The 17,246-nt window shown below is 33.0% G+C and overlaps 1 protein-coding gene across 1 annotated transcript in view; it reads right to left on the reverse strand.

The window, feature by feature from the left end:
* Positions 1 to 17,246, reverse strand: part of LOC110031890 (glutathione gamma-glutamylcysteinyltransferase 1-like) — a 70,060-nt gene that overhangs the window by 25,617 nt on the left and 27,197 nt on the right. Inside the window, 2 exon segments of the mRNA XM_020735314.1 lie at positions 5,251 to 5,302; positions 5,513 to 5,676. Of these exon segments, the coding sequence (XP_020590973.1) occupies positions 5,251 to 5,302; positions 5,513 to 5,676 (216 nt within the window).

A 17,246-nucleotide genomic window follows, 5' to 3' on the forward strand; every position in this document is an offset into this window, starting at 1 on the left:
TTCTTAAAAATGAAGACCAAAATACACTTCTTCCACTCCTAAAGCATCTTTTAGTTTTTAAAATAATATTAAAGAGTTTAGTAAGCCAACAAATTCCCAAGTCTCATAAATATTTTCACACTTCAATTGGGATATCATCAGATCCTAATGATTTTCCAACTTTGACTTTTTTTAAACTATCCTCAACTTCTTTTTTACTAATGTGAGTATAAAAATAAAATATTTTATAATTATTAATGATATTAAGATCGCTAAGGTAGATCCTATTTTCAGAAACTTCATTGAAAAATTTATTAAAATAGCCCATCCACATATTCTGAATATCTTTGTCTAAGAAAAGAACTTTTTGATTTTCATCTTTAATACACTTTACTTATCTTTATTTTTGTTCTCTTTGTTTGGCTAGTTTATACATATTTTTCACCCACTATAGTATCTAATTTATTACAAAGAGCAGAATTTTTAGCGTCATAAATTATTTTCTTAGACTCCCTATGAGTCACATTATATTTTTTTAATTCTCAAAGCTTTTATATTTAAACTAATATTTATAATAACTTTTTATATTTTTATTTTTTCTTGCACAATATTATTCCAACATCAACTATTTTTATTTATAAAAAAATTTTCTCTTGATTATCGATGTATATCTTTTGCCACTTGTTTAATATTATTTGCTACTTTACCCACATAGAATTTGCTTCTAGAATTTGCTTCTTCATGAACATCCCAAGTCTTGAAATCTTGAAGTTTATTTATAAAAATAATTTTATTTATGACTTTTAGGTGCCCTCATCTAATTTTATGACAAAGAAATCTAATAGTCTTTATCTTACAACTCATCATCTTAAAATCCAGAACTAATTGTCGATATTGAGTCCTTAAATTCTCAATAGAAATGACCTTACAATCTTTACATTCTCGACGATCTCTTCTTCTCGAAAGAAAATAATCAATTTGTGTTTTATTAGATCTATTTTTATAAGTAATAATATGCTCATTTTTTAAAAAAAAAAATATTAACAACAATAAAATAATAAGCAAAATCTAATATGAATCTACCGTCTTTATTAATTACTCTAAAACCTTAGTCACCGAGAATATTTAGACCTACTCGAGGAGCATAAACATTTATAAAATTAAAAATCTTGGTATCAACAACAATCTTAAGGGCTTTAATTCCATCTCAAATTCTATTAATTTTATAACATTATCTTTCAAGCTCTTATCTATAATTACACCTACACCATTTCTAGTGTGACTCCTACTTGAATAATAAAATTTAAAACCTAAGCTACCAATCTCATTTGCCTTTTCTCCAACCCATTTAATTTATTAAATATATAAGATAATTATCTTTCTATGAATCATAATATTAACTAATTTCATTAATTTACTAGTCAGAATACCAATATTCCAAGATTCTATCATAATATTAGTTTCATGAACTAACTTCTTTACCCGCATATGTCTGTATTGTGGAAATTCTTACTTATATGACACTAAATTCAGTTGTCGGTGTTGCGACCCTTGCACACTTTTCACTATATTCAAGTCATACAGCGCGTCGCTTTCGGGGGCGCCCTAACATTTACACAATTATCTAAAGGAAAGATTTTTCATTTTCATGAACAACCCAAATCTTGAAATCTTGAAGTTTACTCATAAAAATAATTTTATTTGTCTTTTAGGTATTCCAATCTAATGTTATGATAATGATTCATAGTATTTTTATCTTACAATTTTTATCTTAAAATCTATAATTAATAATCGATGTTGAGTATTTAAATTTTCACTTGAAATGACCCTACAATCTTTACATTCTTGGTGATCTCTTTTTTCATAAGAAAAAATTCAATTTGTGTTTTATTAGATCGATTCTTATAAGTAATAATATACTAAATCACACGCTAAAGAAAAATCTAATATGATTCTACTTTTTTCATTAATCATTCCAAAACTGTAGCCACCATAAATATTTTTAAAATCTTCTATCACTCTATCAACATATCAATTTAGATATCCCCAATAAAAAATTCTTTGATCAAGATGTATCATTTGTATTAATTATTGTAGGTCATTTCAGAACTTTTTTTTAAACCTATATCTAAACCTACTTGAGGAGCATAAGCATTTCTAACATTAAAAATCTTAATATCAACAATAATCTTAGGGGCTATAATTTTATATCCAATTCTATTAAATTTTACAACATTACATTTCAAGCTTTTATCTATAATTACACCTACACCATTTCTAGTGCGACTCCTACCAAAATACTAAAGTTTAAAACCCAAAATATTAATCTCCTTAGTTTTTTCTCTAACACATTTAGTTTCTTAAATACATAAGATATTTATTTTCCAATGAAATAAAATATTAACTAATTTTATTAATTTACCACTGAGAGTGCCTATATTCCAAGATTCTTTCTTAATATTAATTTCATGGACAAATTTCTTTATCCACATCTGTCCGTAATGTGGGAAGCCTTAAGTATTTGACACTACACTCGGGCGCTGGTGTAGGGGCCTTCGCTCACTTTTCGCTGTATTAAGATCATACAACGCATCGCTTCTAAGAGAAACCCTAACATTTACACAAGGATTTAAAAAATTAATGTCATAATTTTTTAACAAATTTTACACTCGCTGTCAACTACCAAACACAGTCCTTCACTTTTCACATCCAGGGCTTGAGACCCGACAATGATAGTGTTCAAAAAATTTGGGTCCAACCAAGGATCTTTGCAATGAATTTATGCCCTTTTGTACTCCTCCATTTATTAAAACTAGAGATAAAGTTAGCTCCTAATCAACATTCCTAAACATTGAAATGAATTTATTCAAGCACACCTGAGTATTGAACTTGATCCTCCACATGCAAATCAATAAAGTTAACAAGGTCTAAAAAATTAAATTGAATTATTCAAATATCCTAATGATGGATGTGTTAAAAGGCAAATCTCAATAAAAAAAGAATCATAATTTTAAAATACCTCAACTTCCAACATAAATCATTTCAGATTTGAGACAATAAAAATATTAAAATTTAATTTTTTTTTATAAATTCATAACATTCAAGTGAAATTTACAGCTTAAAGTTAAAAACAAATATTCAACCACTCAGCATAATAGTTTCTCAAAGGTACTTAATTTATGATATTGTAAACTCATAAAGAGCAAATATTATATCTAGCATATATTAATGATCAATCTCAAAAATCTCACACCAACAACAAAATGACATATCTAATAGAGTACTTTTATGTCAAAAAATATTATTAAGGTAAGGTAATGATCAGGGCCTTCTGACTTAGTAATTTGTCATAAAATAACACCATTAACTTATGGCCATGGCTAATGCACACAAGTTACTTAATAGCTCAACCCCACAATGGTAAATGATAAAGTGCACTTGATCAGGCACCAAGCCTTTTATTAGCAAAATTCAACTAGAAATTATCCTCTTAGATAAACATTCATCACATTTCTAGAAGAACCCCTTGGAAGATACAAATCATGGTTGCTAACAATTACCGTTAGATCATGATGGGTTGGTTGAGTACATACATTAACTAAATAGGCCATGATTTATCAAGATCATTCTCCCACTATCAGCTCTAAGCTAAAGGCGACATATTTTTACTCAACCATAAAATTAAATTGTTGTCGCCAAACACTAAATGCCTACCAAACCTTAATAAAATACTTGTAAAAAGGGGTATTTAATATAGTGGCTTATGCCCATGGAACTAGATCATAAAATCCTCGTAAAATGAGGGGAAATTTCTAGTAGTATTTTATATTAAAACCAACTTGACTTCTGGCCCAAAACAACAAATCTCATACAATTGTCAAGCCCAATTTTTTTAAGTCCATAATCAGCCACTAAATAGCAACATTATACAATGTGTATAACCAAAGCTAACATATTCGCTCATGGTTCAACCTATAGATTATGAACCATAAGGTATGCTTTATTGGGCACAAAACTTTTCTATTAGCTAAGGCTGAATTAAAAATGGCCCTTCAAGCAAAATTCACTCAAGTCTTTAAGGTCTCCATGAATGATGCAACCCATGATTGTTTATAATGAGCATTCAATCAGGTTGGGTCAAATATCTCTGCTAACTAAGTAGCCAAAGTCCACGACAACTTGGGAAAATAAAAATATGGAACATTGATCAAGTGTCTTATCATTCCCTCCATCATCCACCATAAGATAATGATGGTATAATTTTTTATGCTAACCAAATCATTGCTAGTACAAACTAAAGATTTTGAGCTTATCAACTAGCAAAAATAAAAAAGTTCTCTTTTATGATTGAGAGGAATAACCATCGGAGGAGCTTGCACCTATAGAAAAGCTTGAACCAAATAATAAATTTCTCAAAAAGAAGAGCAAAATCTCTGCATGATGCCTTATCTGATATCCAATCTATCTTCTAAGAATTTAGTAGAAAATACTCATATAAAAAGTTGAGCAAAAAAAGTTAAAGCCACGATGTAGACCTCCTCCAAATCAACTACAGTGCATGTCAACCATAGTGAAAATTTTTTGGGAACTTTTTCATCAAGAAGAGTCTCACCACTTCTAACCCCATATCTCTCTCTCTTCCGGCCTCTCCACCTCTCTCAAAGCATGCCACAAAGAAGCAGGCACTAGTACATAATGCATGAAGACATGCACAACAATAGACCGCCACCATGTCTCCTAACTGCACTAATCACCCTCCTCTCTCCCTCCAAACAGCATTCTTATTGGCTCTTACCTGCCACCACATTCTATTTTTTAGTCCCTTAGATCAAACAACAGATTTGCAAACCGCTTTTCAATTATTCATTTTTTCTTCTTGTCACGCCTCATGTACATTCTCAAAAGATTATAAAGGGAAGCTGAGGAATACAAATCTACAAACCTTCCAACAACATTTCAAGCACATTTTATTCTATTACAGCCTTTAAGAACATTCAAGTCATATGATTATGCCCTTCCAATTAATTTTAGATTTTTGTTCTAAATTGAAGCAATCACTAGCCTCCTGAAACACATTTAGTAATAATGCTATACTTATTATTTGCAGAACCTGGTGTGAAAACATAGAAGAAGAAGGTGATGATGATGAAAAAAAGAAAAAGACGCATATGAAATAAGGGAAACATGTAACTATTTTTCACCACAATCAGATGCTGTAATTTGCAGATATAAAATATAACTTGCTGCTTTATGTCATAACTACGTATATACCAGAGTAAAAAGCAGAGATTGAGCACTCTGAAACTTTGAAATAAGCATAAACCTGCACAAGAAAGAACACAGTCAGGTTACTAGAAGATAGCGACGCTTACGAAAAAAGTTTTAACAAAATGTAAAAAAAGAAAAAAAGAAAAGACAATGTTAACAACTTAGCATGGACAACTTTTAATGGAAGAGACCCAGAATGCTAAGCAATGGAGTGCCCTTCGGGAAAAAAAATTATTTCACATGAGGAATGCATAGCACTTCATACCCTCTATAATGTCCAGTTGCTTCATCTATTGTGTCCATAGCCTGCCAAAGTAGTGTAAGCGGAACCCAATGTGGTGGATATTTAAAGCGGGCAACATCCAAGATTAGTGCCATATCACGACCAGCATGATAACCACCGATGGGAGAAAAATGACCGCTACCTGTCTAAACAATAAGAAAATTATTGGACTCATTTGGTTAACATCCAAATACTAAAAAAACAATAGAAAGAGCTGACCAACGTAAGCTTAAAGAACCAGAATGAACATTCAGTAAAGCATTATTTATGTGACATTCTGATGATTATTTTCTAGTAGTCGCAATGCAGTATCATATCACTGATACAAATTAATTTGATAAAAGGTTTTTACTAGGAGAATCAGCAGAGGTATCTTCTGCAAGAACTGTAGAAGTCATGCAGGAAATTATAGCAATGTGAAAGACATACCGACAAGCAAAGTAGTATGAAAAACATTTATGGCTACATCCAGAGCAAGAAAGTATTGTTATAGATATTTAATGATTCAACCCAGCTAGTTTAGCTAAGATATTCAATCCAGCTAGTTTAGCTAAGATTGGACAATAGAAGCAAGAGAGGCACACAAAAAAGATATAGAAAAAGAAATTAAAGGCAATGTTTTCCAACAAAGCCGATAACATTTAACTTGTAAATGGGTCAGGGATCAAAATCATATATCAAATGAACAAACTTGTCAATTTCAGGGATCATGGATACTAGGACTACAGCAAGGTTTTGACATGACTTAGTACTCCATCCTACTCGCACAGGTTGTCTCGAATGGCTCGTTCTCGCCTGCAGTTGCGCTAGGGCTTGTCGTCCAGAAAAGCTGCTCGCACATTGCTTTGTGCAGCTTTCACTTGTCTTCAAGGGTATCCTGCATATCTGATCTATCATGATCGCCCACGTGCAGCCTGCCTACGTCTGTGCTCAGTCAAGTTGGCTCCCCACAAAATCTATTCTCTCTTCTACATTGGCTCTCTACTGCTCACTCATAGAGCAGTTGTCGAGTGCTCTCTTCCTTAGCGACGCCTCATGGCATCTGTTACTTGTTTCCAGTCCGATCTTAGGACTTTTAGGCCTTCATCAACTTCATTCAATATGGTAAATTTTTGTTTCAAATCACATCTTCGTCATCATGCTCCCTCCTTTTATCTTCGACTGATGCTTTACCAACCATTCCACTTTATAACTTAGACCAATCTACTTTGCCGCAGATAGTTCCACAAGATTCTTTGCTTCTCCCTTCTTTGACATCTCCTAGGGTTAAAGAGGAAAGGTTGTCTCCCCATTACCCCAAATATTTCTCCTAATCCTCGCATTTTAGTTGAGGTTATTAGTGGGTTAAATCACTCATCTCTATTCTCTACCTAACAATCTTTTCCCTGCTCTCTTCAACATCTTAAGCATCCTTCCATATATCAAGGTAAACCAAACATTATCTTTTCTGATGACTACATCACTGAACTAGCTTAGACCTTTTTGCTTTTCTATTACCGGTAAATTTTCTTTTGGTCATCCTAATATAGAAACCATCCACAATTTTTTTGTATAATTTAAAATTATTCGGCACACATTTCGTAGGGCTTATGGATTCTTTGCATATCATAATTAATCTTGCATCAGAAGCTAACTACCATAAGGGCTTGCTTGGGAGTTTCTTGGCTTACTAAACTCTTTAATATTATTTTAAAAACTATAAAGATGCTTGAGAAGTGGAGAAAGAGTATTTTTCCCCATTTTTAAGTTTTAAGAATAAAGGAGATGCACAAGAGCGTGCAAATTATAGACGAAATAAGTTGACGTGACATACTTTAAAATTATGGGAGAGGGTAATTGAACATAGGTTAAGACGTATTACAAAGATTTCTCATAATCAATTTGGATTTATGTCGAGCAGGTCTACTATGGAAGATATACATTTATTGAGAGGTTTAATGGAGAAGTTCAGAGATAATAAGGAGAATATACATTTGATTTTTATTGATTTTGAAAAAGCTTATGATAAGGTTCCAAGAGATATCCTTTGGAGAGTTCTTAAGAAAAAAGGTGTTGATATGACTTATATTCAAGTCATTAAAGAAATGTATACTAGAGCTGTTACTGTTGGATTACATCAAGGATCGACTTAAGCCCATATCTTTTTGCTTTAGTTATGGATGGTTTTATGGATTGGATGGTTTTACTGGACATTTATAGGAGGATGTACCTTGGTGTATGCTTTTTGTTGATGATATCCTTCTCATGGATAAGACGAGAGAAAAAGCCCAGAAAAAACATGAATTATAGAGGTCTACAATGGAGTCTAAAGGCCTTCATTTGAGTAGAACTAAAACTGAATACATGGAATGTAGTTTTAGTACTAGTAGCTCTAGTGACAGAAGTATAACTTTGGGTGATCAAATTATTTAAAGGTGTGAACGATTTAGAAATCTCGGGTCTGTTGTTCAAAGCGATGGTGATATAGATGGGGATGCTAATAGTAGAATTCAAATTGGTTGGTTGAAGTGGAGGATTGCTTCAGAATAGAAAAGTATCGCTTAGATTGAAAGGAAAATTTTATAAGGTGGTGGTGAAACCTGCAATGCTCTATGACACTGAATGGTGGCCTTTAAAAGAGAAGCATAATACTAAGTTAAGTGTTGCCGAGATGAGAATGATTAGGTGGATTAGTGGCTTTACACTTAGAGACAAAATGCAAAATGCATATATCTGTGATAGGGTTGGTGTAGCTTCTGTGACAGACAAAATCAGAGAAAGTCATCTTAGATGGTTTGGTCACATTAAGCATCGATCGTCTGATGATCCGATTAAAAGAGTAGATATTTTAGATTCGACTTATGTTAAGAAAGACAGAGGTAGACCTAGGAAGACTTGGACTTATCGTATAAAAAAAGATCTTAATTGATTGGAACTAAATAAAAATATGACACTAAACAGGACGCAATGGAGAAAAAAGATTCATGCAGCCGACCCCACGTTGTGGGATTAAGGCTTTGTTGTTGTTGTTGTTGTTGCTTTTATTTTTAAAATGTGTTTATTTAGTGCATATTTTTCATGTATTTATTTTCATAAGAAATAAATTAACATTTTTTTAAAACACTCAAAACATCTAAAATTTGTCCGAGTATTTTTAAAAATAATTAAATATGTTATATCATACCAAATATATTTTATTTAAAACAAAATTATGTACAAAATAAAATAAAAATGAAAGATTAAAAAATAAAATTAAAAAAAAATGATCCCAAACTGCATTCAAGCCTCTTTCTCAACAAACCAATTATATTAGTGGGTTTCCAATGTGTATGCTAAAATAGTCACCCCACTTTGACTCTTAAAAGGAACCACCAAGTACTCAAATATGGATATCATTCTCTTATTTGCAGCTACATTTTCAACGAATCCTCATTGTATTCATTAGGATCAACATTTGGCAAACCATTACAAAGTGGATAATGCTATAGCTCCTTTTCAAAGACCTTTAGAAGCATGTGTACTAGTCGAACATAATGAGATATAGCCGGAGTACCCCTCACCCTTGAATACATCAATAGAAGGGAAAACAGAGGACGCTGATGGCTATCCTGACAGAAAACATCATAAAAACTAACCTTAAACACCAAGAAAACAACATATATAATACTAGGTAATAAGAGATGGCCCCACTCCTCTTAGATGACAGCCCTGAACCTCTAGGAGAGTTAGTCCCCTTGTCAGTTTTATTTTTGACGATGGGGGGATAACTTTATAGAACCAAACATACTTGAAGTTTTAATTACTTAATAATCAAACACGACATCAAAAATATTATACTCTCAAGAGATACAAATATCACTTGACGATGGGTCCATTAAATTACTTAAATTAAAATTTTTTGAATATTTGCAATGATCTACGATTAAAACCGACAAATCTTTTCCCATCTTAATTTCCAAACTAGAAAGAGTTTAGATTAAATCTAAGGTCTTAAACTTTCTATAGGTGTAAGCTTTTAAAATTAATTATATCTTAAGCAACAAAAGTCATTTAAAAAAACTTTCGATTTTGGCTAAGATTTTATCTTCAAGAAAACTTTTCAAGTTCAAGTTTCCATGATTGATTATTGAAATTTTACATAGAAAAGGCTCAAAGGTGGAACAATTGTTAACAGAACCCAAAAGAAGAAGAGTAGAAGTTGTCGAAGATACTAAAAACACTCAGTGACATCTCAATTGTCCTATTGTTTGACTTTAATGACTTTGAAAGAGGTTTATTTGATGTTTTACCTTGAAATTTTATTAGAATGTAAGGACTTAAAACGAATGATATATAATTTTAAAAAAGCATAAAAGGTGGGGATTTATGCCGTAGCTAGACGTATAACATCGGGATCCTATAACTGAAGGGAGGTTCACTGAAAAAAGTGAAACCTCAGAAACCTTATCTAAATGGAATGAATGAACACAAACATATAAATGCAATGGATTTATATCCTTGTCTGGAAACGATTGTCATCCAAAACACTTAATCACGGTGAAAACCATGCTTGACCGGTCTCAATGCATGCAAGATAAGATAGACTGTTATTTAATAGGAGTAGTAGGTCTTACAATTTGATTACAAACCACACAGTCTATGTATGATTGGTATAAACAATGCCCTAAGACTAATGTGAATATACACTTGCGATTTAAAGTATAAATATTTTATGGCTCACCACACTAAACAATTTTATTACTTTGTGTTAACTTTTAGTGCTGAGTGAATAGAACAAAAATGTAATAGATTATGTAAATTATTGATGATGAATACTTAGAAGATTTGTTTATAAAGCTAATTGAATGCAAAGGCAAAACTCACTCTATAAAGCAGTGTTCCTCACAGAACAAACCATCCATTTTCGTATAATGATTGAGAGCTTTAAAAATAAAGAGTTCGAACAATATGATTATGCAAAAACCTCTGGTGATATTTTTGTGGCAGTTCCTAAGTCATAGACGTTTCTACTCTTTTTTATTTAATATCAATTTAGTTGTTTTATATGCATGATGTTTCTAAAGTTGTGAATATAATATTTTGTGTAAATTTATTTTAATTAAGAGTTTCATTAATGTTTTGAAAATATTAACGTTTGGTTTGGGTAGAAAATTTAGTCCTTAATCCTCTTTTAGATATTTCAGATGTTGATAGTCGACTGACCACAACACACCCTAACTCTAGAAAAGAAAATGACTCGAGAAAAAAGAAACTGTTACTATGACAGCCTAATTTTAACTATGACACCCTATGTTATTACAACCCTGCAAAATAAAATCAGCACATCCTAAACTTATCATGACAACCTAGAAACATGCAAAAAAAATCTACCACAACCTATACAAAAGAATTACCTACTCATCCAACAAAAGTCTAATAAGCAAACTCATCCAACAAAAGTCTAATAAGCAAGCACAATCACAATGCACAACATATCTAATCTTATGACGACTAAATGATTAGTGTCTTATAACGTTTAAAGGTGAGTGAATGTGAAATAGGAAGAATAATCATATTTTAGTCAAGACGATCCCGGTCACTCTGTCCATGACTTTCCGTCATCCCAGAGTTGTTGGTATTTTGGATCTACATCCTCAGAAAATATAATCACTAAAATCAGAAAGATTCTAATCAGCAACTATGGGGGGTTGTGTTGTTCAAAAAACATTCATAGCCCCAGAGGTTAATTATTATTATTTAAGTTACGTTCGGTTTTGTTTTGTTATTAGGAGTTTACTTTATGTTTTAACATATTTCGAATTTTATGAGTTTATGATTTTTTTTATCTTATTTGAGTTTTATCGGACTTTTAATCAATTTAATCTTTAATAGAATTCTTTTTTAATTAATTTAATTTTTAACAGAACTTTATTTTAATTAATTGGAATTTTAACAATTATTTTTTATGACGACTCTCGTAAAGATCCCATGATTCCATCGTTCCTGAGTCATTTCTTATTTGTGATTGGCTTGAATATGAATAATCATGAGTTTTTTTTTAGCAACCATGGGTTAACTCATCCAAAATTTCTTGCAAATCAGGAGTTTATTATTAGAGTTCATTTTAAGTTTTAATGACTTTAGTATTTGTGGATTATAGTTTACTTTTGTTTGGGTTTAATTTTTAGGGTTTGTTATGTTGGTTTGATGTTTTAATTATTCATTTGTCAATTATTTGACTTGAATTTTTTAGATCTTGATTCATTTTAGTTTATTTGATTGTTAGGTGAAAGTTTCATTTGACTTTAATTTTTATAGAAAAAAATATTAGAGTTTTAGTTTACTAGAGGCATGTTTGTAATTTCATCATCTTGACTTAAATGGCTCTATCTTGATGTTGAAGTTAGTTACTTGTGTTATATGGGTTTTTTAAGATGATTTGTTAACATTTAGTCTTTGAATGCTTTAATTATATTAAGTTCTATTATGAAGATGGTGTGTTCATAACTTGAAGGGGACGTTACAAATATAACTTAAGTTCATCTTATGAGATCTAGTGTTTAATTTGTTGTTTGATTAATGGCTTTTAGTTGAGTTTGTTAAGGCAGGAGTTGACGAGTTTATTTTAAGGTTAAAAAGTTATTAAGTGAATATTTGTAATTCAAGAATTTATAAACACACCTTTAATTATTCATAGGTTAATCAATTTTGTAATGATTCTGTTATGTAATAGATTAGTCAATTATTTGAGTTCAAGTTGTCATGAGTTTTTATCTTTTTAGAGTTTGTATTTAGGATCTTGAAAGTTATTAAGGGTATGTTTGCAATTTGAAAATTTTTAAACATGCTTTTAATTACTTTAAGGTTAATCTTTTTATTATGGTTTGATTATATGGTTAATCAATCAATCCTTTATGTTCAGGTTATTATGACTTTTATCTACTAGGTTTTAACTTTTAGGGTTTGAGAGTAACAATGGGTAAACTTGCAATTTGGGATGTTTACAATTATGACGCTTCAAACTTTGTTAATCATAAGTGTTTATTTATTAGGTTTACATTGTCTTACAATATAGATATATATATATATATATAGATGTCCCCTCTAATCTGGGGTTCGATCCCTCTAGTGGAGGAAAAATTATTGCGTGCGAACACTGAATATGATGTCGTCGTCCCGCCGCTCTGCTAGGGTTCCGCCCCATGGCCAACCCTAGCGTTTCGATTGTCGCTGCTGCCCCGATCTCCGCTCCCTCACGCGTCCGTGCGCGTCATCGATTGCGGCAGAGAAGACGCGACTCTGCTACATCTTCTTCACAGCGTTGTCGACGACTCCACTGATGCTCGCTTGCCCGCGCTTGTCTCCTGTGCGATCGTCGTTCCTTCGCGCCCAACAACACAAGACTTTTCCTCCTTCGCGTTGCTTCGCGCCCTGCGACGAAACTGCGACTTGTCTTCTGATCGACGTGCGCTGCTTCTGCTTCTGCGTCTGTGCCGATCGACGTTTCTTGCTGTAGAAATGACATCAGAGCGTTCCTACGCCGCTGCTCTCCCCCGTCTCCTCCCCTCCTTCGAATATGTTTCCACAACGATACCACGACAATTTTGCTCTTAGCAGTGAAACCGAATTTCTTAAAAAAACTTCCCGTAAAAATGACAAAACTGCAATCTTTCTCACTGAGGCAGAGATCTTCACCCTAGCTGCGCCCTGCCGATTGTTCTTAGTTGGTAAGTTTCTTTATGAAAATCCTAAACTTGAGCTAATTCGAAAGAACTTTGAACAAATGAAGCTGAAAGGGGGTTGAAAGATCGGTAAATTGGATGGTCACCATATTCTTATTCAATTATCAAATGATGAAGACTACAATCATTTGTTTGCGAGAAGACTTTTTCGAATAGAAAACCAAGTGGTGAAGGTTTTAAAATGGACGGTGGATTTTGACCTTCGTACTGAACCTCCTACCATTCCTGTTTGGCTGCGCTTTCCAAGTTTGAAGATCCACCGTTTTGATCAAGAGCTTCTCTTAGCTTTAGCGATGGTGTACGGTAAACCCCTCAAAACTGACACGCCTACAATGAATCTAACTCGGCCTTCAGAAGCCAGAATTTTGATAGAAATGGATATTACTTTACCTTTTTCGGGAGAAATATGGATTGACACACAACATCAGAAATTTTGGCAGCAAGCAGAACTTGAACAGATACCGTTTGCTCCCCCCTGCCATATGTTTGGACATTCTCCTTTTCAATGTTATCAGTTGCATCCAAATTTAAAAACTTCAAGTAAAAACACTTCTGGATCTGCCCCACCTCATACATGTCCCTCCTCCGCTCATGAGTGCATTCCCACAGACTATTGAAACACCGGTTGACACGATGCCACCTCCCCCTCCCACTACCAGAGACAATACTATCTTTGTTCTTCCGACTGATATATTGGCAGATGGTTTACTTGGGCCCGATAATAAGGATAGTATTGAAGCTCCACATCCCCAGGATGCATCAGGTGTTGAAGAGACATGCTTACCATCTCTTTAGAATCAGAATGTTGTTACTGCTAGTCAGGAGCTGGGGGCTCATTCTCTCCTACATGCCCAACAATCTGTTGACCACACCGATCAGATGAGCCAGTCCTCAGATGAGGAATGACAGGTTTACACAGCTAGAAAGGAAAAGAAGAATGAAGACACACTCCAGCTTGGGAACTTAATGGATGATACTCTAGTAACTTTAGGTAATGAAACGACACTCAGCAATTTGTTAGCTGTTTCCGCTCTTAGAACCAGAGGCAGAGGCAAGACCAAGTTGGCTCGTGTCTAGCAGCTTATTTCATACAAGTTTGTTTTTTTTTGTATGTTATCCATGTTTCATCCTTTTACGATGCTAATGTCTGATGTATCATATTGGTAGGACACCTTTTTTGGGTCCTCTCATACAACTTTTATGTATCCTTTCAATTTCAATAAAATTAGCCTTTGGGCGTTTATAATATATATATTTCAATCTATATATATATATATATATATTCAAAGCCCAAGAGCTAATATATTAATACAGAAAAGATACAAATAGGTTGTATGAGTTGGCCAAAAAAAGACACCCTACCCACACGATATAGCACACATAAAAATCTCAAAAAAAGAGAAAAGATACATGTAAGACCAAAAACCAAAATCGCCAAAACGCAAAAACAAGTAGTTAGAGACAACTCAATTTAGTCATATCTCTGCTTCTAGTTCTAGAAAGAGAGCCAACTAGCAAATTGGTGAGTTGCGTGTCATTACCCGAAGTAACCAATGTATCATCCATTAAATTCCTGAGCTCGAGTGAAACTTTATTCTTCTTCTTCCTCCTGGATGTGTAAACCTGTCATTCATCATCCGAAGACTGACCCATCTGATCAGTGTGTTAGTCAACAAATTGTCGGGCATGAAAAAACTGATAAGCCCCTTGCGCCTGACTAACAGTAACGACATTCTCGTTCTCATGAGGTGGTAGAACTGCAGTAGAAAAATTGTCAACCGTTGTAACAATAATAGGTTCTAGTGTATGTGAAGTACGAATCGTTCTGATGAGGCGCTACAAGATTCTCTGATTATCAGTCTGAACATTGTCCTCTGTAGATAAGGATCCTTCAGTATTATTTTCAATAAAGTTTGAATTTGTAGGTTGCCCAACAGAGCCATCCGACAACACATTAATGGCAGAAACAAAAACAGTATTGTCAGGAGGGTCCCCAGGGACAATTAAATTAGACACTGACTCCTGTTTTGTGGTAATTTCCTCAACAGGAGGAGCATATGTGTCAAGAGCAGTGGGGTTAGACACATTCTTATGCATTTGAGCTTTAGATTTCAAGTTAAGGTGGAGTCTGTGATATTTTTCAAGGGTATGCCCAAACATCTTACAGTAAGTACAATAAAAGGGTCTACGTTCCATGACAATTTTTTTTCAATATGCATAATATGTTGTGCCCAACCAGATTTTTGTAATATTAGGTAAAGTGATATCCCTTTTCACAAGTATTCTGATAACAAAAAGACTGGATAGATTGAAGGTGACTAGATTTAGCTTCATAGGATCCCCAAGTATGGAAGTATGGTGGCCCCAATAGAGTAGAGAACCTGATGATTAAATAGATGCAGCTTGAGACCGGGTAAACTAAACCATACTGATACGGTGGTTGAATAGACGCACCAAGGGCAAATGAGACGCGAGAGCGATTGAGAGAGGGGCGCACCTAGGGAATATGAGACGCGAGAGAGGCACAGAGTCGAGGGCAACGAAGTAATAGATGCACAAAGGAACAGACCGTGAGGTCGAACACGTGGTCGTGTTTGATAGAAATTTTTATCGGATTATTACGATAATCTGCAGTGTCGCAGTAACCAAACACATCTGCTAGTGTTTTCAAAATGCACCGCACCAAATAAGCTACCTCAAACAGGCGCTAAAGAGCCACTAATCCACAAATATAAATAAATCTAAAGCATCCAAAAACAATAACATCTAAAATAACATCTCAATCTAATACTGAACAATAGTGAACAATAGATCAATATCTGACAGAAACAGTAAAAAGACACTATCATCATAAAAATCCCTAACAATGCTCCTCCTCTGATAGACTAAATCTCTCATATTAAACATATAAATCTAAAATTTTTCTTCTCCTGAAAGAAAGCATTTAACTACAACTGTAAGTAAAACTTAGTAAGTATAATCTAATATATATTAAATATTTTTGCTATTTCATGTATGAATGACCAACAAAAAATGCAGTTAATTTCAATAAAACTTTAAATTTATCGCTTCTCATTCTACTTTAAGTATTCACCGTTTTTAACAAGTTTGATAGTCATTATAGGATTACTATCATACTCGAAGGTATCATCAAAATGGGCTCGAATACACCCTCGAAATCGTAAATAAAGGTAGCCTTAAATTGTACCCGAAAGTATACATTTACAATTTTCTTTAACGTGCACGAGTACATTGGATCCCTCAAGTAGAGTCTAAATGTAATCCTGTATAACTTAAACATTTACTTATCATTTCATTTCCTTTAAATTATCTCTTTTTTAAAGAATTTAAATAATCATTTTCTCTTTCCCATTCATTTCATTTAATTCTTAAGTTACAAAATGAATACAATTTTAAAATAATTATCTAAAGCATTAATGAAGTTCTTTATTTAATAAATTTTAAATTTAATATATATAAGAGAATAATTACTCACTGTGCTTAACTTGCTTGCTACACAGACTCCTGACCTTCTATGTTTAAATGTGGTTCAACCTAAATTACAGTTAAATATTAATTTTTTATTAAATATCAATTCCTAATTAAATTAAACTTTTAATTTAAAACATACCTTATATTTTAAAATTATTTGTCCTCTTCCTCAAATCCAAAGGATTAGGCGACCTTCTATCTCACTTCATAACAAGAATAAAGCTTAATAACATTAATTAATTTAGCTAATTACGTGATTAATTTCATTAATAACATAAGGTTTAACATTTACCTTATAGGCTTTGAGATCAACTCCTCCCTTGCTACACAATCATCTCCTTCAAAGTAGAAATTCCTCTATTAAAGTCTCGATTCAATATGGCATTGCATTAAACACTCACATACTCCCACAAATTCATTAAACACTTTAATAAACTATAAAAAAACTTAAAATCTTTTGATTGACAATAATTCTTCCCCTTCCCTCACCTGAATTTCATGTCACTTCATTAGCTAAATTTTTT

This window comes from Phalaenopsis equestris, unplaced genomic scaffold (genome assembly GCF_001263595.1).
Source record: "Phalaenopsis equestris unplaced genomic scaffold, ASM126359v1 Scaffold000860, whole genome shotgun sequence".
NCBI classification, from domain to species: domain Eukaryota; kingdom Viridiplantae; phylum Streptophyta; class Magnoliopsida; order Asparagales; family Orchidaceae; genus Phalaenopsis; species Phalaenopsis equestris.